The 17,702-nt window shown below is 44.0% G+C and overlaps 1 protein-coding gene across 1 annotated transcript; it reads left to right on the forward strand.

Moving 5' to 3' along the window:
* The first annotated feature begins 1 nt into the window (after position 1).
* CD9 (CD9 molecule) lies at positions 2–15,885 on the forward strand. The gene is made up of 8 exons (XM_069806804.1): positions 2–191; positions 6,852–6,954; positions 9,859–9,956; positions 11,173–11,247; positions 12,202–12,294; positions 12,876–12,965; positions 14,750–14,833; positions 15,543–15,885. Exons 1-8 carry the CDS (start codon positions 126–128, stop codon positions 15,606–15,608), a joined length of 675 nt encoding a protein of 224 aa, XP_069662905.1. The 5' UTR covers positions 2–125; the 3' UTR covers positions 15,609–15,885.
* The last annotated feature ends 1,817 nt before the right edge of the window (positions 15,886–17,702 follow it).

Here is a 17,702-nt window from a genome sequence, read left to right on the forward strand (position 1 = left end):
AGGCCGGGCGAGGGGAGAGCCCGGGAGAGACGGGGCGGGGGGGGTGGGGGGGGAAGCCGGATTTAAGGAGCGGCGCCGGGCGGGGGTGTCCTCGCCGCCGCTGCCGCCGTCCTCCCGCCGCCGCCATGCCCGTCAAAGGAGGCACCAAGTGCATCAAGTACCTGCTCTTCGGCTTCAACTTCATCTTCTGGGTGAGGGACCCGCGGCGGGGCTGCCCGGGAGAGCGGGGGGGGCGGGCGGCGAAGCGCCGGGAGCGGTGGCTTTATTGTTTTTGTGGCTTTGTTCGGGTTTTCTGTCGTCGCTGTTTCGTTTGGGGTTTGTCGGTTTCCTTACTTTTTCCCACAGCCCCCCCGGCAGGACAGGCCCTGCCCCCCCCACTCCCCCTATTCCCCCCCCCCCGGTTACCTGTTGCGCCACGAAGTGCGCTGCGTGACACGAACTCGGCGGGAGACGCTTGAATAAGGCATACGGCCGGCTCGCTCGTTTATTATTTCTTATTATTATTTTATTTTAGTAGGATTGCGGTTAGCCTAAGGCAGGCTGCGTGTCCTGCCCGTTAACGTGTGTGGGGTACGCGAGGTGTGAAGGTAGCCCCCCCCGCCCCGCCAGCAGTACCTACAGCTGGCCCAGAAACTCTCTTGGCCGGTTGTACTTCTCGGTAGGTTTTTTGCAGTGTGAAAGCCGCAACAGGAGGCGGTGAGCTGACTCTTCAAACTAGCGTTTGTGGTTGCGATCGTCGCGTCTCGTTTGTGGCTTCTGCCTCGGATCTTCTGGGCAGCGTCTCGTAAAGAAAAATCCTCAAATAGTTTAATCTGTAGGAGCGCACCACCGTCAGGAGTGGAAATGGCATCTCCAGCGCAGTTTCTGGCACAACTATCTTGTTTGCCAGGCAGTGTCAGGAATCTTGGCTTAACTGAGAGATTATGGCTGCTTCTCAAGCACTCGGGGCGTGGACATCTGAATTTGGCATCGTCTGCCTTGGGGAGAAGTACACAGGAAACACAGTACAACTGCCTGCGTGCCTGATGTGTAGTTGTGAAGTGTGCAGCTCAAAAAAAAAAAAGAGCTTTCTCTTGGCTATCTGCTACAGCAGAGAAATGCGCCTGTGACTCCTTTTCACCCTCTGTTGTGGAGGAATTAAGTCAGAGCTGTGGAAAGAAACCGCTTCTGGAGTCAGTTACAGTGTTGTGCATGGGATGACTGGAAGATGCAATACTAATGGATAAAATACTCTCAAAAATGGGTTTCAGCAAAGTGAGAAAATGGAACTGGGCTACAGCTGAGGGAAGTTGTGCAAAGAAACTTCACAAGGGCTCAGGAAAGCACGTGTTGCCACCTGAGACTCACCAGGAGTATGAGCAGGGGGGTAAGATTTGGAGGGTTATAGCTGGTAAGAAAAAGCCTAACAACACAGTGGCCAAAACCTCTGGGTTGGTGAGGTGCTAAACCTCTTGTTGAAACAGGAGGAAATACTTATAGTTTGCTTTGTAGCTTCTTATCTTTTTTTTTAAAGCCACAGACTTTCTGCAAACTATTTTATAGCCCAAGAATGCTTGCTGTGGCAAAGGCATTGCCTCAAAGACTCTTAACATGAGCATCATCATTTGCCTCTCTGGGACCCAGGGCTGAGAATAGGGAGCGTTTAGCTCAGGAGGTATCTGTTGCTCAGGGGTGTCATGGTAATAAAGCTCAGCAGCTTTACTTGCACCTTTGGGTGCCTAGGAAGCATGGATGCAGGCTTGACCTGTTAAGCCAGAGATAAGTGTGTGTAGACAAGCCTGGGTAGCTTTTGGTGCTCAGGGCTCACAGTGTGGATCTCTGCCATACCAAAAGGGCACTCCCCTGTCAAAAGGGAGTTTCAAGTGTGGTGTTAGTGATCCTCGTGTCCTCTGTGGAGGAATAAAGTAGCAATATTTAGGACTATTTTAGACTGTTGGGCCTCAATGAATGGTGTAAAAAGAAAAGTGTCTTGAGGCAGGCAGCACTAGAGGGCAGGAACAACCCTAATAAGAAAGGCAGCTTTAATGTTTCTTATGGTATTGGAGATGTGAAAAGTCTATTAAATAATGGAAGTAAATTGAGAAGAAGTGTTCTGCTGGAGTGCAATTCTGATCCTAAAATTGAAGGCACAACCAGTGACCAGGTCTTGGCTTTGGGAACCCCCCTCAAGGGGAGGAATAAGCCTTTGCTTGCTTCTGAGTAGTCCATGGGTGTGGGGTCCTATTGCCCAAGTGCTACTCATGAATGGTGACAATGATGTAGTTAGATTTAGTGCATCTCCTGGAGCAAGAGAAGCTAAAAGGTCCTTTGAAACTGTGATTGAGCTTACACAGTATGCCCTTTTTAAAATAAGTTGCCTCAAAAGGACAGGTGAGGAATTAAATGGTCTGCAGTAAACCTGTGGGTATTTGTAGATTGCATGTTAGGTAGCATGTATTTGCCTCCATCAGAGACTTAAGCAAGGGTGAGAGGAAGCAGAAAGAGTGAAATAGCTTGGTATAGGAGGCTATTAAAACAAAAATTAGGAAAATCCCAGAAAGTTGAAGCTGTGTCCGAAGGAAGGAGATAAAGGTTCATAAATGCTGGTGAGTCAAATGTACAAATATAATAAGGCTAGCCAAAGGAAAGCTTTAGGAATAACTTCCAAAAGCAAACCCAAGTAATGTAGTCCCTCTTCAGACACATTAGGACTGGGGAGCTCTTACAGACAGTAATGGGTTCAGGTGTAAGAGTGTGATGAGAGTGATGTTCTGTGGGAGTTTCTCTTACTGAGTGGGGGTGCTTGGGGAAGACCTTGGGGAAGTTCTGTGCTGTAACTCATCTTTGACTCTGAATCCCTCACAGCCTTGAACTGACCTCCCGATGAAAAGGTGGTGAAACAGCAACAGTACATGCTGATTAACAACTTTCCAGGGTCACGCAACAGTTACTTCAGAACTATAAATGCGTTGTGATTAGGGAAAACCTCCTGCTTGCCACCTGCCTCAATGCCGGAGGGCTGGAATGTGGTGAATTTGAGGCTAGTTTTTTTGGTTTACATTATTCGAGGGGATGTAGAGTGGCACACATGGTGCCTCTGGAATAGACAGAGGAGAAGATTCTTTAAAAAGTTGGTGTATGCATGGAGATGTGACATTGGAGGAGAGAGAATGGCTACTGCAAGGGGAAGTTGGGCTTGATGAAGCTGTTAACTTGAAGCCTTTAAAAGCCTGAATCTTGGAGAGAGCAAGGGCTGATTGGTGTTAGATCACTTGTTTGATGTCTGCTGGAAATCTCAGGGCTCTTAGGGAAATGAAGCAGTCCTGGAGTAAGACCCTGGTGGGGATGAAATTGCTGACTGAGCGGAGGCAGGGCTGAGCTGAGGTGGAACTCTCTTGTAGGGGAGAGAACCAGCAGAGCTGGTGTGCAGGAGCAAACTGCGTGGTGGTCAGTACAGTCCCACCTAACCTGGAAAAGCCAGCGAGGTAACACTTCAGTGCTTGAGCAGCATCCATTACTCAGAGCAACAAAGATGGGTGCATGCTGGCATAGTAGGCTGCGTGACAAAGCAGAGGGTGACACTCGCCAAAGGTAGGCATGGAGTAATGCGTGTGGGAGGCAGGAGCAGGAGGCAGCCTGGAGTTACGAACTAGTTGGTTCAGGGGCAGCTGCTGCCACAGAGCAATGAGGTCTTGGGAGAAAAGGGTCTGCAATGGCTCAGCAACACCAGAGGAAAACTGGCTTCAGAAGCAAAGGAGCTAGAGAAGAGGAAAGATGATGCCACTGCAGAAATCCATGGTGTGCTGGTATCCTGCAGTGCTGTGGGCTGCTCCAGTCTTCTCCCTACCTTGAGAGGAACAGAGTGGAGCTTTGGTAATGTTTGAGAAAGGAAGAGGAGGGTTTCTGCTACCAGGAACTGTGGGTGGACTGGGATTCTTCAGCCTGAAAACAGATGAGGGAAGTGTGTTAGAGGTCCGTAGGATCACGGCTGGCCTGGTAGTGGGTAGGGCCTGACTGTACTGAAAGAGTCAGTGAGCAAGAACTGAGGGGTATTAAGTCTGAAAAGAGGGAAGCTTCAGAAGAGCAAGCTGCATTTTTTCCCTAGTCCACCATGGAAAGAACTATCTCTTTATTTAATCCTACTGTTTTTAGTGATGTGGAGCAGTTCCCTGGCATTACATATTATCACTGTTCTGTGATCCCACAAGTCTCTTGCCTCCTTGTGATCATCTTTTTCACAGGAGGACTGCCTTCCCAAGGAGAAAATGTGCCACTTAACCCTTGCCCCCACCACCCAGAGTTAAGTTTCCTTTTGGGAAAAGAACCATATTAGGTATGTCAGCTCTCCCTAATGTTAACCAACCAGTTTGTTTCTGAAGAGATCATTAACTGAGCCTTCTGCTTTGTTTGGACTTGTAAGATTATCTATATGGTTGTAGCACGACTTGGAGTTTCTTCACAGTTTGAATACTTTGGCCTTAAAGGTCTGCTGGGGGATCAGCTCTGGGTTTTAGTTCTGACAGTCCTTTGCTGTGCTCTGCTCCATCTGCAGCGCTGCCCCAGAGCCCTCTGCTCCAACACTGCGGCTTGTCAAGCCACTGACATAGCAGGCAGCTGGGTGTGTTCAGGCTTGTGGCTTTGCAATTCATGAGTGCTAGCAAAAGAAGCGGAGGCTGTAGGTTTCTTCTCCTAATGCTGCAGATCTGGATGCCTATAAAAGCTGAAGACTGACCCAGGAAAGTGAGTCTCAGACAGTATTATTAAATACTGGGTGACTTAACTGTAGGCTAGAAGCAGTGTGAGAGTTTTCCATTGCTAAGCCCTCCTGGCTTTTGACCTGAAGTGAGATGAGATTGCAAAGGCTTTTTTTCAAGTGAGGCTGTAGCAGTGAGCACAGGTGGACCAGCAACCCTTCTCTCTGCCAGTCCCTCTCCTGCACCTCTCCCTTCCCCTGGGGTGCTGCTGTGGCACAGTAAATTGAAATAATAATGCTGCTGTGACATACTGTGTACTACCAAGGTTCTTCAGCATAACTTAAAATCATTTTGTCAGCATAGCCCTAACAAGGAAAGCTGCAGGTATGTGCAGGCTTTGTTCTCGCTGCGTGCTTTGTGAGTAAGCCTGTGCCTATGCACCCCTGACACCAACAAAGTGACTTTTGCGTAGGTCTGGAAACCTCTGTTTGGGTTTGGCTCTCTCTGCATTGTGTATCACTTCATCTTTTTCCCAGCTAAAACCCTGCAGCTCCTCTTTGAGTCAGCCTTGGGAGTCAGGTGCCTGCCATACAAGAAATGCTGGTTTTTCTGGCACAGCTGGCCTCTTGCTTTTCTTCACTGATACCTGAGCCTTTTAGCACTTCAGTTGGGATGCTTTCTGCTGAGAAGCTGCAAGGGATATACCTTCCCTTAAACCTTTGCTTAGGTCCATCCTCTTTGTCCTGTGTGACTCTTCAAAGCATTCCCTGGTTTGTTTGGGGTTTTTTTCTGGAAGAGCAAGCTTAGGAGGCTGGAGAAGTCAACCATGGGCAGCAAAGCTGTGCCTGCCTTTTGATGCAAATGCTCCCATAGCGGGGAGAAAGGGCTCTTGGGCTCCCCATGGGGAGAGCGTGGGGCTGGGGGAGTTTGGCTTCATGTGGAAGTAAGGAGTATACCCATAGGTGCCTTCTGTGGAATGCCTTCCGTATTATGACTGAAAATTGACATTAGTAAACACTTTCCAGTTTCTTGGTGGTGAATCAAGAATGTTGTTCCCTTCTAGAAAGAACTTCTTATCAGAGATAAGGTTTTGTGTTTTTTTCTTTTCATGCATGCTTTGCCTAACCAAAGCTCCAGACTTTCTAAGCTTATTGCTCACTCTTGAGATTAAATTTTTAATGTCTGCTGCTATGTGTGGTATTTCTGTCCTCATCTCACTTTTGTAGAGCTTTTTTTGATAGTTAAATGGTCTTCAAAGAGAAGGAAGAGTTGAGAAGCACACTCCGCAGCTTTCTAGTTTGTCCTGGTTTCTTTTTTGCATGCAAGATGACTCCAGTTTTTTCTTTTTAAAGTGGGGAGGATTCAGTCTGTTCAAGGCAAACTGTTAGTGTTTGCCATTCCAGAGTGCAACTCCCTCTTGCAACACTTCTCTGATGCCTTCTGCCAGATGTTTCGCCCAGAAGCTAATTTATACACACAAGGACTTTCTGCAAACACTGGCACCAATGTTAAGAGGAACCTGAGGCACACAGATGGAGGTGATAATAAAATAAAACTAAATATTTTTATCTATAACTTGATAGCATTGTTCCAGATCAGCACACAGCTGTGTTGCTGTTTCAGTAGCCTGTGTTTTCCTCTTGTCAGTGCAGTAACTTCACTGGATTGGTTTTATCCTGTTTTGCAAGAAAGAGCACTCTTTCTAAACTTTGTACTGTGGTACACTGAACTCTTACCAGTCTGTTTAATATGCTAAAACTTTTAGCTGGCCTTACAAGGCACTTTTTCTTGTGATACACTAGTCCTTCAGTGTGAAGATTTAAGATCGCTAAGCCACGCAATGTCATTGCGGTCACCCAGAATAAAACAATGGGTGGAGGGGTCAGTGGAAATACTGACACTTGGCACTTTGGTAAACCTTGGGTATTTTCAGTAAAGAACAAGAACGGCATTGTTCTTGTGTGGCATTGTAGTTTAACATGCAAACGCATCTGTCAATGAGATGCTTCATGTCAGGAACTAAGTTTGTTCTTGTTTTGGTATCCCCATCCTTTTATGCTGGTTCTTTGTCACCACGTCTTTAAATAACAGCTGTATCCTGTGTTTACTTCTGATGCTACTAATGCAAGGGTGAATGTATTATTGCCATTATTTAACAAGACTTATTTGTCCTTACAGCTCGCAGGGACAGCAGTTCTTGCAATTGGACTATGGCTTCGGTTTGATTCGCAGACCAAAAGCATCTTTGAACTGGAATCAAACAACACAACATTTTACACAGGTAAGCAAGGAGATGGCTCGGGGTGATAGATCACACTTTTGCACCCTGATTTCCAGACTGCTTGGAAACCTTTGTCTTCCTCAGGCTAAGACAAAGAGGCTAAAGACAAAACTGCCCTAAACAGCCTTGGTGGGACAGAGCAGCTTCCCCTGGCTGGTGCAGGGGGCCAGCCTCTGCTTTGAGCTCTCACGCAGACAGCAGCAGTGTCATGCTAGTTGTTACTTGGCTCTTTATGCATTACATATCACTTTACCTTTTTCCCAGCTTAAACCCTGCAGTTGCTTTTTGGGTGCTGCTGGTAAGCATTTTGTTTGTAAGCATACCAGGGAGGACTCTTGGTAGACACAGAGGGTGTCTCTTCCTGATGCTTCTCACAATATAAGTCAGCAAAGTTTCACTCAACTAAATGAGTAGTCACAGGTGACATCAATAACTAATTATTTTCCTCCAAAGTGACCAACCTAAGCTACCCCAAAACCCCAAGTCTATTGCCTCATCTCTCAGAAGAAGCCTATGTACTGCTGTCTAACTCTTACAGCCCTGTGTATGCTAATTTATACTGAACATAATGGAAAGGATACACAAATATCTTGGTCTATATGAGCAACTATTACATGTGACCTAGATCAATGTAGCTGTAGTTAGGCCAGGTGGAAGTTATTCCTTGATCTATTCTGTTTTGCAAGATTACCAATTAAGGGACAAACACATGTGTTTTCAGCTTGTTGTTCTAGTGTTGTAGGAGTTCCTAACTGAATAGGACTTTATCCTAACTGGCTGGTTTTGATCTCTACAGTCACTTTTAAGCTTGGGCAGAGGAACATGTGCTTCTTTGGTTGTGGTCACTTGTAGGTGCTCAAATGCTTTTTGAAACCCAGTAGCTGTGTTTGAAGACCTCTAACAATTGAAGAAAGCAAATTCAAATATGTACCTTTCTTATATAGGTGTCTGTCATCTTTGATTTGGACAATCCTTATGCATACCTATTTCACATCCTGGTAGCATGTGGATTTGCTAGGCATCACTCATTAGCCATCCACAGCATGGTTAGGTTGGCCTTTCTCTTGCCAGGAAAACTGGCTCCTGTGGTGAGCTACTCAACCTGTCACAACACCCCAACTGGTGTCTAAAGGGTCAGTAAAGATGGTGTGGGGCATGCTGGGTGGTGCAGCTTCTATTGCAGCTTTATAGTACCAGGGTAGCCTGTGCCTACAGGGAGTACTGTTAGGAATGGTGAGTTGGGCTTGTTAGAGACTGTAGCTGGGAATATTGAAATGCTTGTGCGACTCCATGAAGAGGCCACAGGCATGTAGATGGCTCTTCTGTGAGAAAGTTGGCATTTCACCCTTGATATGCTGGCAAGGTAGCAAACTGGGTGGTTCTTGCAGCTGCCAGGAAGATTTCCAGATGCTTTTAACTGGACCTTGGAAAGGGAACAGAAATCTAAACTCAGCCATTGAGCTGAATATTTAACAAGTCTTATTCTGGGTAGTCTAAAACAACTCTTTCACCTCCTAAAGCATAAAAGTTTTATGATGTGATACTTAATCTACTGGCTGCATTCAGCCAGTGAAACCTACTTGAAGCCTCTGTAGGTTAAACTGAGTTTTAAAGTTTAACAGGAATTACTGTTTTAACATATTTTTCTGGGAGTGGTTATTGACTGCAGTTTCCAATAGGAAACTGAAAGAATCTGTCAATTTGCACCTAGTAACAAAGCAAGCTACCTCAAAAGCTTTTCTGATGGACTTTTTTTAAATGCAAAAAGTTTAAGCTGGGGTAAAAAAAATTGGTGCCAGAATTTCCTGCTGATAAGAAATGTCAGGCTCAATCACTTACATGTGCTTAATCAAGCAGATGTTTATTTTGGCAGCTAATCTTACCAGTTTGCATCTAGAAAATATCATTTGCAAATGCTCACATATGGCTTTCTTTAAATAGTATTGATTTGTCCTCTGAGGGTCAGAGAGACCCAATTTTTGTTTACATTGATAGAAATGTCATACTAATTCTACATGCTTTGTGCTGATTCTTTGTCTTGTGTTTCACCACCCCACTAATACTTTCTTGCCATCCTTTGGGAGTTGTTTTGCTTGCTACATCTTGCTCTCACCAGCTAGCAGCTGTAATGCTTAGGCTGGCAGTTCCCAAGCTTAGGAGGAAAGGATTGGGCATAAATGGAGTCTTTTAGTGCAGAAATCTTTGCTCTCTATGCTCCAGCACACTTGCTACCTAAATTCTGGGCAGAATGGTCTACAGGCTCAGCCACTTGATGTAGTTTGAAGAAGTATCTGCTTTTGCAAAAGCAGAAAATGCAGAGTTTCTTTTGGTTAGAGAGGCTGTCAAGTTAGGCAGCTGAAGTGTAGACTTGTACCTCCATGACTGATGAAATAATTCAGTGTTTCCTGATGGAAGAGCAGGGTAGGAAAGCATTTAAAGCCTTATGACAGATTATTATGATGCCTTTTAATACCCATTCTCCTAGAGGCAGCATGCTTCAAGAATTCTCAGATGTTGATAAATCACTAGTTCCAGCTGTCCCTAACTGCAGCACTCTTCATCTGAAGATAAGTTGATAACTGTGGCTCTGAGCCAGTTTTAACATGTGTCTTACAGTTTGAGATGGCTTTATCCTGCCCATTTTCTGAAACTTGTGAAACTGCAGTAGGGGACATGTTAATTGTTGTAAATTGAAGTTTTTATTTATCAATGCATTCCCCCACAAGTCTTGATGTGTTTGCTTTGAAAATTAAGCACAGCCCTTTATTTGCTTGGAAGACCTCAGTAAAGAAACTTAAACCTTGGCAAAAGCTACAAATGCTATTTCTGGAGCAACTAATTTTATACCTTGCTGCTGAGGTCTCAACTAGCCTGTATACTTGTCTCCATTTTTCTCCTCCCTAGGAGTTTACATCCTTATTGGAGCTGGTGCACTTATGATGCTGGTTGGTTTCTTGGGATGCTGTGGTGCATTGCAGGAATCTCAGTGTATGCTTGGCCTGGTAAGTGTTCAGAGTAGCTTTTCAATTTTTAGCAGCACAATGAGAAAGGAAGGAAAATATTGCTGTGCAGTTCAAGGGCAGCAGATGCTGATTGTTTTGGATCCACAATGTTTAAAATCATGGTCACCTACATAATGCTACACTGTTAGATGTAGCTTCCACTTCTGGCCCTGAATCCAAATGTGCCTGTTGTATTTGAATGTAGGATGACTTCAGGCGTTAGGGACGTATTCAGACATTGAAGTATCAAGACTGGGAGCATGTGTGAACACAGAACTAAAATGTTGATAAGAGTAATGCTGTTTATTAAACAGTTTGTCCTGAACTCTGAAGGCTGTGCAATCTTTAATCTTTGAGACTAGAACTGTGGTATTTGATCCTTGAAACAACAAGCCTCTACTGTTCATAATCACAGGATGAGCTCTTCTAGTTGACAACTGCTCTGCAAGCCAATTATTGGAGAGCAACCTCATTGTTTTCAGACTGGAGGGGCCAGTAGAGCTTACTGGGTTCATGCACATCTGTACACTTGTGGAACTACTCAGCCAAATAACCAGAAGACTTAGTTAATAAAAGACTACTACTATAGCTGGTGAAAGAACAATTCCCCTTCTGTGTCATGGAAGAAGTTAATTTTGTGCATTTCTTGCAAAATAATGCTTCTAGCCCTTTGTTGTAATTCTGAACATCCCTCTTTAAAGTGCCTTTAAATGGTAGTGGTGTTTTGGACCTGGTAGTCAATTAAATGCTGAGATGACACTTGTGTATCGCATAAAATAGAAATAAAACAAAGTGACCATTAGCTCTCTGGGAGTTGGAGGCAAGCTGGGTATTAAGTAATGACTCCTAAAGCAATAGGAGTGACAAACCAGAGAAAAGAAGTGGTGTCAGCTGTTGTGATGTGTCTGAGTGACCTGGGCAACTTCAAAGTTTGAGTTAACAGATGATTGGTTTTAATTAACACTGATCAAAAAGGAGGACTTCTGCTTGGAAAACACTGCCAGGCTTTCTGATGCTCCTGGGAAGAAGTGCTGACCCAGTGCAGTGTGTCCTCTTTCCTAGTCTTACCAGTGTTTCAGACCTCCAACTGGAGTCTGGTTGAGTGACAGTTCCCACAAGGCTGGGTGCTGGGGACTGGACAAGCCTGCAGTATGTATGTGTAAAGCTGTTTTGTGGTGCTATGGTCTTAACTAACGATGTGGTCTTTCTTTTCTAGTTCTTCCTCTTCCTTTTTGTGATTTTTGCCCTTGAAATTGCTGCTGCTATCTGGGGATTTGCAAATAAAGAACAGGTAGGTTGCTCTTAAAAGTTGGCAGGGTGGTGAGGCACTGGAACAGGTTGCCCAGAGAAGCTGTGGCTGCCCCATCCCTGGCAGTGTCCAAGGCCAGGTTGGATGGGGCTTGGAGCAACCTGATCTAGTGGAAGGTGTCCCTGCCCATGGCCGGGGGGTTGGACTAGATGACCTTTAAAAGTCCCTTCTGACCCAAACCATTCTGTGATTCTATGACAGTGCCCACAGAAAGTTAGCAGTCTACTGAAATCTATAGCAGTACTAGTCAAATCCTGATTACCCAGGGAGTTTGGGGGAGAGGAAGAAGATGCATTAGAGCAAAACAATACAAAAAATTAATATTTAAAAATGAGACTGTAGCAGAGAAACCAGAATCCAAGATGCTGTTGCATGCTAGAGATACCCTCCTGGCTGAGCTGTGAAGTGAAGCAGACAATCAGTGAAGCTTTACCACTTCTATATATGAGCTGGGTCAGCTATGGGCTGAATGTTTCTGCATCTAAACCATGACTGACCTGGGCTGTCCCCTCAGAAGCAGTCAAGATTCTGTCTTATTTCAAAATAAGGTGCTTGGTGATCAGGGTTGCTTTTCTGCTTGTATTATACAGCAGGGGAATATAGCAGTTTCTGGGGTACAGAAATTAATAGGGAATATTTTTGTGTAACCAGTGGGCAAAGACTTGGTTCTGTCACTCCTCCTAGAACCTCAGAACTTTGGAAGGGAAAACTGAATCTTATCTGTTTAGATGTGGCTTTTAAGGTGAGTGTACCAGTTAGGCTCACCCGTTTGGGTGAGAAATGCTGTCCACCCTCTGTTTCCACCCTCTATTTCTACATGTCAAAGGGATAGGTATCATAGGTGGCAGAATTTTTAATGCCTAGCTCAAAACTAGTTCTCCATAATTGATATTAAGGTAAGACAGTAATACACCACAACTCTTTGCTATCTTGTAGGTTATTGAAGAGTTAAAGGACTTCTACAAGGAAACCTATACAAAGAGATCTCAACCAGCTGCCCGAGAGACACTGAAAGCATTTCAGTTAGCTGTAAGTACATGGTTATAATTAAACCGGACAGTAATGCAGCTTGTTCACACTGTTCCTCATGTCATCCAGTCCCCTGTATAAGTGTAGTACCTTACTAACGAGAAGAAACCAAAGGAGCATTAGTAATAAATTGCAGAGAAGATCTTTTTGTATAGTATCAGTGAATTCAGTATGCCTTTTTGTCCCTCTGAACCTCTGAAATGCATAGAACTAGTTCTTGTTTTCCTGAACAAACTTGGAAGTAACCTGGGAAACTGTAGACCTGTGGTATTGATCTAGAGGCACCATAGTCTGCACACCTGCATGTCTATGAGGAGTTCCTCTTTGTGTCTGTACAAGCTGTCACCAAAATTAATGTGTGTAGACTTAATGAGATCTAGCTCCTCCTTTCAGAATCTTGTCCTTTAATAAAGGCTTTTTAAAATCAGGTTTATAGCAGTTACATTGGCAGGACTTCTAAGTAAGTTTGCATAAGGTCTGTAATAAAACCTAATGTAATCTATTTTTCCTTTTTACCAAATAAATACAGAGCAAAAATAAGGATTACTTAACCTGCCTCTTTCTCCTGTTTTCTCTTGTAGCTAGACTGCTGTGGTCTTACAGGATTTCTTGAGCAGCAGTTCATGGACACCTGTCCAAAGAAGACTGCAGTGGAGTCGTTTACTGTAATGGTAAAGCATGACTTAATTTAACAACAGCTCTGCCCAATGAGTAGAATGAGAAACATGTTTCTGACCATTCCAGTCCATGGGAAATTCCCATGTGACACTTAGCAGCCTATCTCTATAATCAATCTGGCTGTGGAAAATGAACATACTGTTACTGTGGAAAGAACAAGCAGGGTCAGCAGGAAATCTGAACTTGCACAGGAAACGTGCAGTCTGTGTGTCACTAGACTCACTGGCGTGGTGGACAGCATAAGGCCAAAACTTCACCAAAAAAAATGCAGCACGGGAGTTGTTGCCTCCTCTCTTGGCTAGGGAGAAGTAGAGCACAGGGTGGGAGCAGGTCTGAAGTTTTAGCAAGGAAATGAGGGGGATAATGCATTGATGGCCTGTTTAGGTGAGTATGTCACTGTGAAGCCAGTTCTCTGAATTGGATTCCCCTGTTGAAATACTGCTGCAAAGGTGCCTGTATGCCACAGATACAGGAGAGACATCTTGTATAGTTCTGAACTACCCCTTTTCCTCTTTCTTACAACTGTCTTATGCTCTTGCTTCATGGTCCAAGACCTCACATATGAGTCTTCTCACAGTAACTAAGGTTCTTGCAATGCAGGAATTCAGTTAATGACTTGAGTTTTTTCACATTACTTGTGCTTTTCCTTTCACTACAGATGATTTTGTGTCTGCAAGTATCTGACCACATGAGATGTTTCAATGTGTATTTAGACTGTATCTTTAGTCCCATCCATGCAATCTGCTATGAGTTAGACTATATGGGAGTACCTGAGATGGCATGCAGGTTTTATTGTTTGCTTTTATTCTAAATGTGTTTTAGTTTCATCTGTTGACTTCATGTGTGATGTGTTTATGGCCTAGTCCCAACTGTAGAAAAACAGTAGATAAGACTGAGATTAGAGGGATGTAATGATGTGGCTGATCTGTGTGCCTATAAGCAAGTCTGAATTGATATTCTGATTTAACTGGTTAATTCTTGTCAGTATATCCCGTTAATCCTCGATTCAGTCTTTCCTTCTGGACTGGAGAAGGAACAACTAGAGAAAAAAGTAGTTTTCAGCAGTTCACTGTAGTCTGCTGCTGGAATAAGGACAGGAGTTGAGATGAGACTTTGGCCAGCTACCAGGCTCCTAAAGATTGTCCTTCTGTAAAACTTCCTTGTTCTTTTTCATGGCTACCATGTGTCCTTGCTGGGGAAAGGACCCTACTTAACTCTTTTCTCAGTTACAATGGTAATTCATTGTCCTGGGAGCTTCAGACTGGCACCTCTATGAATCTACCCATAGCCTAGCATGTATGCATGCAGCTCGCGGAATCCTGCCGTTCCCATGTACTGTGTGTTCATAAAGTGTCTGCAAAATTACGATAGGAATTGGAAATATCAAGAACAGTTTCAAATCTATTTTGAGAAGGGCTGAGCAATATAGCAGCTTAAATGCTGACAGCCCTTAGTAACAAGTCTGGTACAACTGCTGTTGGTCCTGATCTACCTGATCAACTGCTGTAGCCAAGGTGCAGTTAAGAGGTTTAGATACTTGAAGAGTAGATGTAAACTTCTCCAACTTTTGTGGTGGAGCCAACATCCCTGGCTCTCTCTAAAGATGTGAAAATAAAGGCCAGTTCAAAGCAGCTTTCAAAAGATAAGTCTTCATCTCTAGTGCAAGCAGACTTGGTCAAAGGTGTAGCATCAGTCAGCAGACTTGAGCTCAGACAAACAAGCAGAAACAAACCTTTTGTATGTACGAAGCACTAATGAACAGTTTGTTTCTTTTCAGTCATGCCCTGCTGCCATTGATGATGTCTTCAATTCAAAATTGAATGTGATTGGAGCAGTTGGCCTTGGCATTGCTGTAATAATGGTGAGTTTCCAGATTACTTAGAGGGTAGCTGTATGGCCAAAGGATACTTACAGCAGAAGTCTGTTGAACAGTACCTGGCATGGGAGTCTACAAGCCCATTCTGCTAAGGACAAGTAGTGGCAGGACCAGGGTGTGTGCTGCAGGGCCCCGAGGCAGTGCAGAGGGTGGAGTATCCTGGACCTCCCTGCTTCTGCTTTGGATTAGGATCTGCCTCCTTGTAGTTTTAGCAGTTGTGAAGTTGTATCAGTAGTGCATGTATAAACAGGGCGAAGATGTATTGGTCATGTTGCCAGCACACTTATTAATCCTAATATCTCTTGGGGATCCTTGCTTTTGTTTCCTTTGTAACAATTAAAGACTGCTTAAGAACTGAAATAACAGTGCTAGTAAGAAAATTTGCACTTTTTTGTTCGACTTCTCTGGAGGAAAGTATGACATGGATGCAAATATGCTGGGATGACCAATGATTTCTTAGGAGATACAGCAGTGGTTTATAGCTGATCTATTTTTGTTTTTAAGTATTGAGGGTGAAGGGGATTCATGAGAATGGATGGGAATTTGGAGGTGGAAGGGAGGGGCAGCGACATGAACTGCAGAATGAAGCGTTAAAATGGCATCTGGGCTGGGAAGAGCAGCTACGCCTGTGCCCATGTTGATAAAAGAATGTGCTTTGGTCTCCTGATTTGTAATGCGTTTGTTTTCTTTACAGATTTTCGGCATGATATTCAGTATGGTTCTCTGCTGTGCTATCCGCAGAAACAGAGAAATGGTCTAAGAGCTAAAAACCCAAGACTGCTGCACTATAAAATCTTTGTCATTAACTTTAGCGTTCTGAAAGCATTTCTAAAAAGTTATATATTTGTTACCTTTTTAATGCTTTATTTGGTACTGATGTAGGTTTGCTTTTTGTTATAGGTTAAAATGATAAAGGTATATCTGACTCAAGACAAATATTGTACATAAAATATCTGACTTTCTTGAAACTTACATAATTTGGATGTAATTTATGTTGGAGACAATTTGATACTTAATAAAGAGTAAGGTGTATTGTATGTTTATGGGGAAGAGGAGATTTTACTATGCTTATTAATCATACTGTTTGATGCATAGCATGGAGTTGAACTTGCATAACATGTAAAGTGTTAAATCACTGGGGCTTTAGTATAAAGCAGGAAATAACTCCTGTGCCAATGCCATATCTGAAAGGAATTCCAAGGAATAGAAAAGATGACCGTCAGCGTGTCAGGGAGGGTGTTGCCATTCTTCCTTTCCTTGTTGTGTGTGAACAAAAGCAGTTCTTAATTATATTCCTAAAATGTTATTGCTGTAACACTTTTACTGTCATCTTCATACACGGTGGCAAAGGATGACTGTCACGCTGGTGATATGCAGGCAGTGGTACTTTGATGCAAACAGGCTGGGCTCTACCCTGGAGCCAGCTGGGCTTTCTTCTATCAGCCTGTCTGCTGACATAACTCTGTCCCCTGGCATCTGACACAGCCTTGGTCCCTTGACAAGGCAGATTCCCATAGTGTATGCTCCGGATTTTTCTCGTTGGCTGGCTTTGTGCTTTGTTTCTCTAAAGCCACCGAAGTACAATCTCAAGGGCTTACAGCATGTGTGCCAAATCTCAGGTTTCCAAGTGGAAAAAACAAAAGTTGCATGAGAGGTTACTGTACAGCTCTGCAGTTCCTGCTTGCAGCAGCAGCTAGAGCTGTGGCTATCCTGTTTCAGTTTAAAAATGGATATGGGAGGGAGCAGAGACATTAGTGTGGAACCCTAGGCCTAAGGAATTACCAATTTGTCCTGTACTTCTACTCTGAATGGCTTTTTAAGTGTTGGTTTTTCTCTTAAAATATCTTCTGGTGGGGGCTGCCTATGGACTTGGATCCTTACCAGCAAGTTGATGTTCTATACATGCATCTGGTGTTTCCCTGCTGTTGTATCTCAGCTGTGTTCCTAGGAGCTTCTGGTCTTTGTCCTCTAGGTGCTACAAATGTCTCTTAGTCCTTGCTTGTTCCCACCTTACTCTTGAAAGGAGGTTGGTATTTCTTATGAGAAATACCAGAACTGTTCAGGGTCAAGCTCTGGCTGTACCTCTGGACTAATGCACGAATGTATTGCCCACCTTTGTGTTACACCTTGTCACTTCTTTAAGGGGTTATGCAAACCATACAGCTCTCCTCTGTAATGTGTTGCACTATTCTGTGTTAATGGGGCCTTTGTAAAAGAAAAAGTCTATTTCAAAAAAGTGAAATGGTCATCATGCTTTTGTGTGTCTTGCAGAGACTGGAATGACTCCAGAAAGGAGTTGATCTAATTTTCCTCTTTGGATATATGAGAGAGGCTGGAGGGAAAAATCTGACCTCGTATGGGAATTTGAGCCCTACCATGTCCCTGAGCTCTTGCAGAACTGAGAAGTAGTGTTTTTGTCAGCTGTGCCATTCTGGGCATGGGACTGAACCTGGCACCTGAAGGAGCTGGGCTGAATTGCTGTCAACCATAATGAAAGTTTACTGCTGACTTCAACTGCCCTTGGTTTTATTGCTCTATGTTGGTGGTGTTTGGGTTGCCAACATCCAATGTGGCTGTAGTCCAATGCTAGCAGTGTTTGTCAACATCCAAGAAAATGCAGTGGGTTGTAACTAGGGTGATAAGAACTATAAGCTGTAGGCTCAGCACGTTGGCTGAGGAGATGAGTTTGGGTGATGGCTGTGGAGGAAGCTCTCAACTGGCATCCAGGTCAACTGAATATCCAGAAGACTTAAGTTTATAGCTTCCACTGTTGCCACCTTTGACAGATGCTGGATGGGGGCTTCCTGTGAGTCAGTCTTTACCTTGCAATGCTGCTGCCTTAACCACATTGTTT

The sequence above is a fragment of the Haliaeetus albicilla genome, chromosome 19 (genome assembly GCF_947461875.1).
Source record: "Haliaeetus albicilla chromosome 19, bHalAlb1.1, whole genome shotgun sequence".
Lineage (NCBI taxonomy): Eukaryota > Metazoa > Chordata > Aves > Accipitriformes > Accipitridae > Haliaeetus > Haliaeetus albicilla.

Bases quoted from the DNA above. Each gene is read 5' to 3' on its own strand.
- CD9 (XM_069806804.1), top strand. From the start codon at position 126: ATGCCCGTCAAAGGAGGCACCAAGTGCATCAAGTACCTGCTCTTCGGC. The intron at 12,295-12,875 runs GTAAGTACATGG...TTTCTCTTGTAG, and splicing joins TGAAAGCATTTCAGTTAGCT to CTAGACTGCTGTGGTCTTAC. The intron at 14,834-15,542 runs GTGAGTTTCCAG...TTTTCTTTACAG, and splicing joins TTGGCATTGCTGTAATAATG to ATTTTCGGCATGATATTCAG.